Source organism: Narcine bancroftii, chromosome 8, assembly GCF_036971445.1.
Source record: "Narcine bancroftii isolate sNarBan1 chromosome 8, sNarBan1.hap1, whole genome shotgun sequence".
NCBI classification, from domain to species: Eukaryota; Metazoa; Chordata; class Chondrichthyes; order Torpediniformes; family Narcinidae; genus Narcine; species Narcine bancroftii.
In genome coordinates, this window is record NC_091476.1 from 19,616,367 (window position 1) to 19,629,027 (window position 12,661).

Below are 12,661 nucleotides of genomic sequence, written 5' to 3' on the forward strand. Positions count from 1 at the left end.
TTTTTACAGAGATTGGCTTGATAGCAAAAATGGAATGGAGAAGAAACAATTATTTTGAATGATGACAAGTGCACCTTGTCAATCTGAAACAACAGAACAGCGATCCAGCTGTGTATATCTCTTGTGGATTGCCAGCAGAACAGTAACTAGTGTACCAGGATAACTTCTGAACACATGAGGTTTGGATTTATTACTTGTATCGAACAACACAAAGGGGTTTTGGAGATTGCCCTTGTGAGAATCTGGTGATGTCATCAAATACAATGCTTCTTTACTCAAGATGGAGTTGTCCTGCATCACTTTTCCGGCGTGTACCCACCATTTGCTTAAATGTAGATTGCAGTGCTGCTCTCTGGATATTTAGCTTTGCCATCAGGGTAATAGTGTTGGAAGGTCATATCAATTACCCAACTGTGAATACACATTATGGAAAACTGCGGGGGATTCGAATTCCCTTGCCGAGTGAGATTCTTGGACCTGTGGATCAATACCTGGGAGTTCCATATGCTGCTGCTCCTATTGGAGAGAAAAGATTCCACCCACCAGAATCTCCACCTTCCTGGTCTGGGATACGCAATGTTACTCATGTTGCACCTGTTTGCCCACAGAATATTCATGGTATAGTACCGGAAATCATGTTACCAATTTGGTTCACGGCCAATTTGGATACAGTTGCAACCTACATTCAGGATCAAAATGAAGACTGCTTGTTTCTAAACATCTTTGTCCCCACAGAGGATGGTGAGTCAGTGGGGAACAAACCAAAGCTTTTTTTGTCTGATTCTTTGTTGTTGTTTTGTCTGTGTGTTGCTATTTAGCATGAAGTGATTCCCTGTTACCTATTCCAAGTCCCCCTCCTGCATGCAGATGTCATGTGGCTCATGTTGGGCTTCTCCATGCCTTGACCTTTCCATTTCTTACTATCTCTGGCACTGTTATGGTTCCTCTTTTGTTTCTTTGGCACAGTTTGACAGCCAAAAGCTAATTGTCAATGCAGAAAATCTGAAGCCAGGTGCATTGCCCGCAGGATTAATCCTCAGATTTTGGGATTCACGCTATAATAAATGAGGGCAGAAGAGGGAGGGAAGATTTGTGAAGGTGGATTGCAGAAATATTCTCCCAGGACATGATTGGATTGTGACTGAATGTCTGATGCAAGCTCACTCCCAAATCCAGAGGATTGAACTGTCATTTGGCCTTGAGACTTTAATTCACTCCTTTGGCTTTATAATGTGAAGAGAGCAGATAGTATATTTATTAAGACCCTAAGACAATTATCAACAGTTAGCAATGATCCATGAAATGTTGTGAATATCCAGTGACCAATGCCAATTAATCAGACTGGGATCTAACCCAGTAATCTTCAGTTTGGTATCATGAACATTCACAGCTAAAGTATATTTTTGAAGTTTTGAACTGAGTGCTAAATATCTGCTGAGAGACAGACCTCACCATGGCCAGAACTAAAAGCATCCATGAATGTTGTCATGTATTAATTCAGAGTAACCGGCTGTTCATAAATCTCTCAATGGCTTGGTATTGGTCCAGTTTGCTATTACTTTCTACTAATCATTGTGAACAACATCAGGACTCTTTGAATGTAAGACACAGTTGTTAAACCCATCCAAATCCTCTTTGACTCTGGATTTACAATTCATCTGCATAACATTTCAGTTTCTCACCCAATTCATCCCGATAATTCTTGATTGATGTTTCACATTGTGCTGTGGCTATCTTACCAGAATGTCATAAACTACATTCAGATTTCATCCAAGGCTCTTAATTGCTGGGTCCGACTTGCATTAAATGAGATGAGATGATCAATAATCTCCATTGGAAACTTTGTTTGCTTGGTAGGGAGATATGATGAAGGTTATCTGCTTCAGGGTTTTATTGAGAAAGGATGTGCACCAGAGAACTGGTGCATCAGTAAATTTTAAAGAAGCTACTCACTCAGGAAATTACAAATTAGCATCTGCACCATGGAAAATTTTAGAGTGCTTAAGCCTAAAATTGTAAAATAACAAAGTGGAAAAATACTAGTATCAACTTGCCTACATTTCAGAAAATAAGCTCAAGAACAATTTTTGAGGCTCACAAGTTCTCAATATTTGTCAGAAATATACATGGATTTCCTAAAAGCCTTTAGCAACAATCTTGCAAGGGAATATTGGTAAAATTTAATAATGTAACTTGAATTTACATAAACACCTTCAATTTAATAATATCAAAGGGTTTAAGAAGGATGGGCTTATGGGAAGGGCAGACAATTAGATTAAAATTTGTGAAAATAGAAGAAACAGAAAGAACTAGTTAAGGGCCATTTTTCCATATAATTGAAAGTAGGTAGCTGGGTAGCAGTGTTCTGCACTGTTATGAACTACCTCTGATCAATGCACAGATCAATAAATTGGTTACAGCACAAGCAGTTTTTTTTTTCTCCTAACCTACATAATAAATACTAAGATTGCAATAAGTGCATGTTCACCCAAAAATGTATGACCGTGGGAAATCCAAATGTATTTGCTACTGCCCAAGTTCTAGATCTGCCCTCGTTATAGATTTCTACAAAGTGCAAATATGCCCTTCAGCCCAACTTGTCTAGAGAAGTCCCATTTGCCTGTGTTCAGCCCACATCTAGCTAGATGTCTTTTAAATGTAAGAATTGTGCGCTTTTCTACCACTTCCCCTGGGTGCTCATTCCATATGCCCACTGCCCTATGTGAAGAAGTTGCTTCTGAGGTCGTTTTTAATTTTTCCTCTCTTATCTTAAACTTATACTCTCTTGTTTTACAATCTCCCACCCTAGGAACAAGCCTCTAACTATTTACCTTGTATATGTCCCTCAGAATTTTTGAAACCTCTATAAAGTCCGGTGTTAGACTCCTATGTTCCATGGAGAAAGTACCAACCTATCCAGCCTCTCCCTATAGTTCAGGTTTACCAATCCCAGCAACATTCTCCTCAATCATTCATGTGTGGAATTTCAATTAGCATCAATCTACATGAAGCCAATTCTAAACTTGCTGCTGAAGTCCTGTACAGTGCAGGCCTCCCACTATTTGATACGTCCTCCACAAGCCACACTGATTGAAACGGTTTATGGACAACTATGCCATTTCCCCCAGCTTAACAGATCATGAAAAACATGATAGCATTTGGGCATTTGTATTTGTTGCTAACATTCAAAAACAATCAAAACTTTCTAAAAAAAAATCACACAATTAAATGATTACATTTTTTAATGAAATAATTGAAGCAAAAACACAAGAAAGCGTTTAAAAAATGAGTGGATTAGTAAAGTAAGTTCATTTAAAAATCACATCATAATCCTAACCACTGCAGCTATTCCCCTTCATAAAAAAAATGGAGTTCCTGGTTTAAATTTGATGGGTACAGCATGCAGATTTCCATTGTGTAATTGTAAGGGAGTCAGGAACCTTTGCATCACCTCACTGATGTGCTGGAGTTAATTGCTCATAGCTATATGCAGAAAAATTAGGGTTGCTTTTGTTTAAACAATGGAAGTTATAGGATAATTGAACAGAGAAGTTTAAAACATTGAAAGGATGGGGAGAGCAGGAATAACAGACTTTTTCAGTGGTAATCTAGAATGATGATGAATGTTTACCTGGGCTGTCTTAATGGAACAGCTTGTTGCCATATTGTCAATTCTATGTAACTATGACAACAGAGACAGCTGTCTTCAATTTGTTCAACCACGAAAAAAAGATGATTAGCCAGGATTGTGTTCATGATCATCTCTGATAGAAGGTGCTTACATAAATGAAATTACCGTTCTGTCATTGGTTAACAACAATGGCAATTCAAACATGAAGGAGGAACTTCTTGTGATACATCGCTTGCAAAATTTCCCTGTCCAAGTGTACAATTAAAGAATGGCCTCGTGGGAAAGGTTTTTGGCTGATGGCCTGCAACTATGAAAGTGCATCTCAGCAAGTTGACATTGAATTTGGAGGAAAAGTAGTCCCAGAATCTCTGGCATTTGAACTTGACCTTGGCTTCTGACAGGGTGCAGAAAAGAATGAGAATTTTCTGGAATTATTTTTGAGAATTTTAGCTCTATCTTCCTATGAAAGGAAATAGCAATATAGCTGCAATCCTGAACAATTGAGCCCGAAACACTGTCACCAAACATGAAATAGGTCAATATACTTGGAAATATCACAGTGTAACCAATGAAAGTGGAGAAGAATCTCTTGTGTCCTTTTATTGTAGCGCTTTCAAAAGGTACTTGTAAAGGCTTCATCTATTTGACACTACCTCCAAAATTGTCATCGTTTGGCAGCAGAACAAATCACAAATGCATCTGTCATGTTGAAAGAGAAACAACCACTGCTGTTCTTACCCAAGGAAATAGACAAGAAAACCTAGTGCATGGTGGAAATCTGAAATATAAATGTGCGGTAGACCATTGATGTGAGGAAAAGTTAAAAGTCAGATTCACTTTACAATTAGGTCATTTAATTAGATGTTCTAAGGGGCATTGTGATCTTATTCATTAAGTCTATGAAAATTTGGGAAATAAGTTCATTGACTTGAAACATTTTATTCCTGAATCGCTTTTTAAAAAGAAATGATATTGCATTTGGAATACCTCACCATGAGAGGAGAGGTGACTGAATGGTGTTATTGTGCTCTGTTTAAATTCTCTCCACATTATGTTTGGAGTGGTACTGGGTTGTCAGCTCCAACAGCATGGACCAGCTGTGCCCTGGGATTGTTGAATATTTCTGCAAAAAAAAACTCAGATGTATGCGTGCGTGTGTGTGTGGCTGTGCGTGCGTGAAGGAGGGGTGAGACTGCTGTGATTGCATGCTCCCACTATGTTTGATGGAGCCTCATGTTATTTTGTAGTATTTTATTCATTTTACAGTAAAAAGAATATCGAAGGAATGCACAAGAAAACCCAACAAGAAAATATGTAGAAAAGGAGGTAGGTAGAAACCTGGTATTTGGGGAGAAGCGCTCATGCTTTCTCAACGCAAGCAACAAGCTTCATCATCAAACTGCAATAATCCAAATGAAAATGCCAAGAAATTATCAACATTTGTGGATGTCCTTTGATGAGAGTTTGATGTATTTTTCACTGATGCCATACATTTTATTTGTCAAACTCATCAGCTGAACAATTGCAGTTATGCAGCAAGGTGGACAATCAGATGAACACATTGGAATCAATTAGAATATCTGCAGAAAGTGAGAGTCTTTTGGTCAAAATGTGGATTTGTATTTTTTTTTAAATAGATGGATTGATGGAAATACTCTTAGAATTTCATCCCCAGTTGTTAGTCTTCTACAATATGTGCTGCATACTACCAGCAGTAAGTTGTACTTAATCTCCAGAACACCATTCCATTGATCTCAAAAGGATTGAATAATAAAGAAAAGACATTGACATCACGACATAGAATGCACAGTGTTACTAACTGGATCAATCTCCGATTCTCTTGATCCAAGGACTGTTATACACTGCCAGAAACTCAGAGGAAAATTAGATTTTTTGGGGAGGGTATGAAGCAGAGGCATTAAAGGTGCATTTTCAAGGTCTTGTATTCTGTGCCTTGAGGGAGTCTCAAGTAGATTGATTCAGGAGAAAAGCCATAAGGGTTTAAGATTAATTAAGAACTTTGGTCTTAAATTAATCAATCTGCACCATGTACAAGTTTTTTAGAATCTATCACACCTTACTCGTTTTTTCCATTACCTTGTCTGCTACTAGGAGTATAGAAGCAGCTCTCTTCAGAACACCAATATAAGTGATTGCTTCAAACCTGATCTGACCACTTCCATTTATTCTCTCCCACTCACAACCGGGAACCCAAATGAGAGGGATTGCCATCAATAGAACTGGCAGCACTGTCCTTGAACATAATTGGCAAACAATGGATAGGAAGTTGTCAATGCAGTGATGGGTGATAATTTCATGTCAAATGCTTGAGAACCAAATTTTAGTCATTCTTTCACTAATCCTTGGATTGTGTGCTCTATTTGTGACATCGAAAATGACTCTCTTCCCTCCATTAATATCTGTGCCAGGAGTAGGTAATTGTTTGTATTTGGAAAAATAAAAATGGAGAAGGCTGAGAACACTTAGTGGGTCAGGCAACAATTCTGGAAATCACATTTTAGTTCTGTTAAATTATTTCAGACCTAAACTATTAAGTTTGAACCTTTATCCACAGATGCTGCCTGATCTGTTTGCAGCATTTTCTATTTTAATTTTGGATTTCCAGCATATGCATTTGTTTTATTATTTTCAGGAAGGTAGAGAAGCAAATGGAAATATTCTGGTTTTTTTTTTCCTTCCTATAGAAATTATTATTACATGGCATTGATCATGAAGATCAACCTGATCTTTCCTTCCTCAAATACCTCTCAGATCTGTGCTCAAGTCATAACCATTTCATGTTCCTGTTTATTCTGGTTTATGCCTTTAGGCAGCTATAAAGTTATATTTTTGATCTTGCAGCCTCGGTATGTTATTGCTTCCTGCCCTCCTGGGCCTTTGTGGCATTAACACAGCAAACACATTTGACTAATTCATTCCGTTCATCTTTCTATACATGAAAGTTCAGTTTTGCACTGGTTTCTCTTCCCCTTTCTCACTCCAACCTCCCATTCAACACATGGCTATCTTGTCATTCACACTTTTATCAGACAATCTGCGATGAAGCCACTATTGTACATATTCGTTATATGTAAATTACATGACCTTTCCTGGTTAACCCTGCTCTCACTGGCCAGCTCTTGACTCCTCCCCTTTCTTCCCCATAAAGGCCATCATGCCACAACCCTGCCCCCAGTTAGAGTCCGAGTCAGTCTGAGTGACCAACATACAGATGCTGTCCATCTCTTGCAAATAAAAACCTTCAGTTTCGGCAACTTCAGTCTTTGTGCAATTGATCATGCATCACAATCTCCAATACCACTTCCATCATCCTCACCACCTTTGTGCCTTTGAATATTTTGGTACACCCTTTTTGGCTGATATCCATTCCATTTTAAAGGTCTACATATTTCTTAAAAAGCATTTGATTATCACCTTAATTCTTCTCTTTCTGCATTTCCATGCTTATTTGGCTCTATTGGTAGCTTACTGTCTTAAAAGTATTTGGAAAATTCTACACACACAAATGCTTTGGAAAATATTGTAAATCCAGCAGGTCAGAATTGCTAGATTAACACACACTGAAAAGCACAATATCTGTAAAAGGCATCCAGAAGGAGACAGAGCTCACCTTTGTTCTTGATTGCACAGAGGATGCAGCAGAAGAAAGTACATTCTGTTATTTATAAAACATGATGTCATTTAAGTGGTATTATTCAATGCATGCAAAAAGTTAACGATTTTATACTGAACTTTAGTATGATCAAAAATGAATACGACTCAAATTTAATAATTGGACCATTTCAAATAAATTAGTTGCAGATGATTTTATGCTAAAAGAAAATCCCTCTGAAATTACTGTGTAAACTATTATATGAACATCAATTAAAACAAACACACCTTGAAAGATTAAATTTTATTGGATGCACTTGTGTCTTTTCTCTTTGTGATATTCAAAATTTGCTCAATACCAAAGTATTGGTGGAGTATTTAGGCAGTATTCCAAAGGAGGTGCAAGGTTATCGATCGATGATAGCATTTTTTCAAAATAAGGAGATTTTGACCTTACCCTTACTGTTAAAGAGAAAGTGGTGAAAAAATATGCATAACTCAAAGGAAAATGAAAAGATTGGAAGATAGAGCAGTCTTTGTTGACTGTACCAAGATTGGATTGGTTGGAGTCTATGGATGAATTCCTCTTTGATGGGGATAGATGTCTGCGAACCTAAAAGAGGTAAACAGTGGAAGATGGTTGGTGCTGGACTTTCACTGAAGGTTGCTTTCCTTCACCAGAGGTCTAACCTGACTTGCTATGTTGATTTGAGGCTGTAGATTCACCAGTTACACCCAACATGGCCGGTACTGAAAACACCTGCTGTAATGGAACCCTTACTCCCATAAAGTAGTGTATAAAATAGTGGATGCGGTATTATTGGCAATGTCAAATGCAGGCCATTGTAATTAATGCTAGGCCAAGGGTTTTTTTAAATGCTTCTAGACTTTGGATAATGGAAGAATGATAAAGACTTGTTTTTTAAAAAAAATCAGCTTTTTAAAAATTAAACTGCAGAATAAAAAGATTACAGAATCTTAAATTTATAACCTCTGATACAAAAATAATAAAAAAAACTTTTTGTAAACACCCCCATTAAAGCATAAATTTAAAATCTTGAGCTCCTGGGCAGGGTCCCAGACAGGGTCCCAATGTTATCAGATTGTTCACAGATTTACTGAACTCAATTTGATTTCAAGTAATCATCTGGCAGCATGTGAGAAAACTGCAGTCGCATTAATCCCAGAGTTACATGCTCGTTTTTACCTTAAGGATGGATTTGCAATGGATTAGAGACTGCATTCTAAAGCCACTCTCATGCTGCATTAATGCTGCCAATGGCAAGTACACTGTTCTCTCACTGTCAATTGTACTTAAAGACAATACACTGCTTGACTAACTTTGTAATGAGTCCCGAAAGTGTTATTAACTACCATATGTTTTCTCGTTGTACCTCTGCTTAAATTCTGAGAGTAGCACTATATGCAAAGAAGACTAACATTTCTGTTCCTATCTTGAAAGCAGCTCCATGATGTAAACAAAATCTCTATGTAAGGATTACAGATGAAAATCATTGTTTTGGTTGACATTCTCCTTTGGTTTTGAGTTTGGGGTGCTGCAGTAATGGTCACTAAAACCTTCAATTTCAATACCCTTTGTTCCAACCAAACTACCACAAAAATATCATCGTAATTAAATTTGCTCAGCAGTTTATTTCACATCATTTGGGAACTTTGGAATAGATTTCTTAAGATTTGCGGAATTCAGAACTGTACTGTTTGAGTGTGAGTTTATTCTCAAACGTACAATGTACAGATGCATCTGAATTCTAACTTGCTTCAGATGCAACAGTATAAATTTAATTAGCACTGTATGATATTCACAGCTACAGTTAGCACGGAAGGACAGACAGATCATTTAGTGGTCCCAGAGTAGTTTATTGTTAAGATAATTGAAGAGGTTCAAGATCATGGTAATGGCTGGGGGGAAAAAAAAACAGCTCATGAACCTAGAGGGACCAGACTTCAGGCTTCTGTTTCATTAGCTTGAAAGGGGCAGTGAGAAGAAATTGTGACCAGCATATTGGCTGCACTTGTATCATCCTATAGGAAGAAGGCTTGCCAATAGCTATACTTCCTGATGAGTTTGAGGAGGTTTGGTATGTCACCAAAAACTCTTGCAAATTTCTACAGTTGTATCACTGTCAATGCACAGGACATGAAAAGGCTACAGAGAATTGTCAACTGACCAGTGCCATCATGGGCATTAGTCTTCACTTCATTAAGGACATCTATAAGTGATGGTGTCTCAAGAAGCAACCTCTATCATCAAGGGTCCCTCACCCCTCAGACCATGACCTCTTCTCACTGTTACCATCAGGAAGAAGGTACAAGAACCTGAAGACAAACATCCAACAGTACAAAAACAGCTTCTTTCCCTCTGCCATCAGATTTCTGAATGGACAATGAAAACAAGCACTACCTCACTTTTTCTCTTCTTTTGTACTCATCTATTTATTTTTAATAATATAATTTATAGCAATTTTTGTAACCGTGATGCTGCTGAAGAACAACAAACGTTGTGACACGTTCATGACAATAAGTTCTATTACACCATCCACCCACACACGCACCCACCCCCACACACCCACACACACACACCCCTACCTTGTTTGGCGTAAATGAGTATACCATGCATACTTAGCTCATTATCTCTCTGAACTTCACGATACTTGGATTCATTGTTCATCTAGAGCCCCTTGTGATTAGTTTAATAGTTGTCAGGTAATCATTACACTGTCTAGGTCAGTGAGTCTCAACCTTTTTCTTTCCACTCACATGCCACAGGTGGTCTGTGATTAGTAAGGGATTGCTTAACGTGGTACGTGGGTGGGAGGAAAAAGTTTGAAAACCACTGTTTTTATCATACCTAATTGACTCATTTAATTTAATTACGATGACATCACCTACGGCTCCTAGAACGCTTCCACCAGCGTTGTCTCCGCTCCATCCTCAAAATTCATTGGAGCGACTTCATCCCTAACATCGAAGTACTCGAGATGGCAGAGGCCGACAGCATCGAGTCCACGCTGCTGAAGATCCAGCTGCGCTGGGTGGGTCACGTCTCCAGAATGGAGGACCATCGCCTTCCCAAGATCGTGTTATATGGCAAGCTCTCCACTGGCCACCGTGACAGAGGTGCACCAAAGAAGAGGTACAAGGACTGCCTAAAGAAATCTCTTGGTGCCTGCCACATTGACCACTGCCAGTGGGCTGATATCGCCTCAAACCGTGCATCTTGGCGCCTCACAGTTCGGCGGGCAGCAACCTCCTTTGAAGAAGACCGCAGAGCCCACCTCACTGACAAAAGACAAAGGAGAAAAAACCCAACACCCAACCCCAACCAACCAATTTTCCCCTGCAACCGTGTCTGCCTGTCCCGCATCGGACGTGTCAGCCACAATCGAGCCTGCAGCTGACGTGGACTTTTACCCCCTCCATAAATCTTCGTCCGCGAAGCCAAGCCAAAGAATTGACTCATTATGTGCACAGTTTCATAACTCTAAAGGAAATGGGCCAATGACAATTTTTCTCAAGCAAAATGTTTCAGTAACAATTGGGTCTAGAGCAGTGATTATCAACCTTCCCTTCCCACTCACATACTACCTTAAGCAATTCCTTAATAATCACAGAGCACCAATGGCATAGGGATTACTTAAAGTTGTATGTGAGTGGAAAGAAAAAGGCTGAAGACCACTAGTCTAGATCATGGAGAGAACATACTTCATGTTGTATTGGTTTATTGTATATTACATAACTACTCCATTCTGGATACAACTTATGGACCACTGCAGGTTAAAAAAAAATGCATTGAGAAAAGAGAATGATATCCTTTGGTACTAAGAACAGTGAAGGCATTGGAGAGCTCCTGAACCAGCCTGCAGTCAAAAGATCTTTACTAGCAGCCTAAAAAAGAAAGGGTCTGATATAAAGTCCTGTCCCACATAACCTTTCCAGATTATGTCATTTATACTCCTTTCATCTCAAGAATTAAGATTAATTGTTTAGCCTCCACTTTGGTATTACACAATGTTAAAGAAATGGTTTAATTATTGGATTGGCCCAATACCTGGCTGTGACCTTAAAATGTATGTGGGCCAATATTTTCAGCCTCTTGCTGAGACTGAGGTGCCCACCTGCTTCAAAATGACATCTAGTATGTCAGTGCCCAAGAAGGGTGAGATGACCTGCCTCATTGACTACTAGCTGGTGTCACTTCCATCACAATGAAGGGCTTAAAGAGGTTGGTTAAAGAGAAAATCAACTCCTGTCTCAGGAAGGGCCTGGACAACTTCAATTTGCCAAACACCACAACAGGTCAACAGCAGCTACCATGTCAATAGCCCTCCACTCTGCATATACCATAAGAACACCTATGTCAGGCTGTTGTTCACTGACTGCTGCTCAGTGTTTTACACTATTTTACCAGCAAAACTAATAATCCCACTCAGAGATCTGGGACATTATTCATCCTTTTGCAATTGGATCCTCACCTTCCACAACAGATGAGCCCATTAGTTGTGGATTAGCAACATCACTTCCTGCTCACTGACCATCATAATTTAATTTATACTTATTTTTCATTAGTGTATTTCACATTCTTGTGTAACTGCAGCAGACAAGAAGAAATTCAGTTCAAATCATATCTTGTCAACGCACCAACAAGCCTTGGCATTCAGATTTACACAAAAGCACACATTTGTGGTGTGAAATACCTTGCAGTTTTTGAAAATGCGATGAGGAGGAAAATAAATTGAAGATTGATTGTTAAGTTCTGATCATCCATTATTCGTAATGTATAATACCAAATGTGAACTTGAAAATAATAATTTCTATCTTATTTTTGTAGTTTGAACTGGAAACAGCTGTGAAACAGTAGGATAGAGGAATCAGATGACATATACTGATAAATTCATATCTTCCTTCTCCCCTGATTGTTAATAAGGAAAGATACACAAGCAATTAATCAACTTATGATAGGCAAAACTTTGCCTCAGCATAACTATGCCATCAATCATATTTAAGTGAATAAATCAACATAATATAGGGTATTCTTGCCTCTGAGTAGAAGTATAAAATAGCCAATATTGATTAATCTGTCCATTGTACATTTCTCCTCATTTCCATTTTCCTTGAAGTTCCCATGCATAATTGAAATTTCAGTGCAGTCAGATTGAAGATAGTTGCATGGAATCAGAAATAGAGCAGCGACCTTAAAACACTGCACTTTGAACAGTAGAAGGTAAACATATTCTGCTCAGTGTTTAAATCTATGTTTGACTGGATCATCACACCGGCAGCAAAGTGTTATCAGTCAGAGCTAAATAGCATTTTGATTGTTAGTTTTCATCAATGGCTTGGTCACATTTTTTTCAATAGCAGCAAGTCAATCATGGATTTGAGGATAGATATATTTCC

At 38.5% G+C, this 12,661-nt stretch overlaps 1 protein-coding gene across 2 annotated transcripts in view; it reads left to right on the forward strand.

Moving 5' to 3' along the window:
• The window catches only part of nlgn3a (neuroligin 3a), a 401,317-nt gene that overhangs the window by 249,457 nt on the left and 139,199 nt on the right, over positions 1-12,661 (forward strand). The window contains exons 4-5 of one of the 2 annotated variants that reach the window (XM_069893055.1): positions 10-741; positions 4,898-4,957. In XM_069893055.1, the coding sequence (XP_069749156.1) occupies positions 249-741; positions 4,898-4,957 (553 nt within the window). In that variant the 5' untranslated portion in view covers positions 10-248. The remainder of the gene's footprint in view (positions 1-9; positions 742-4,897; positions 4,958-12,661) is intronic. The other variant, XM_069893052.1, reaches the window with a different exon arrangement.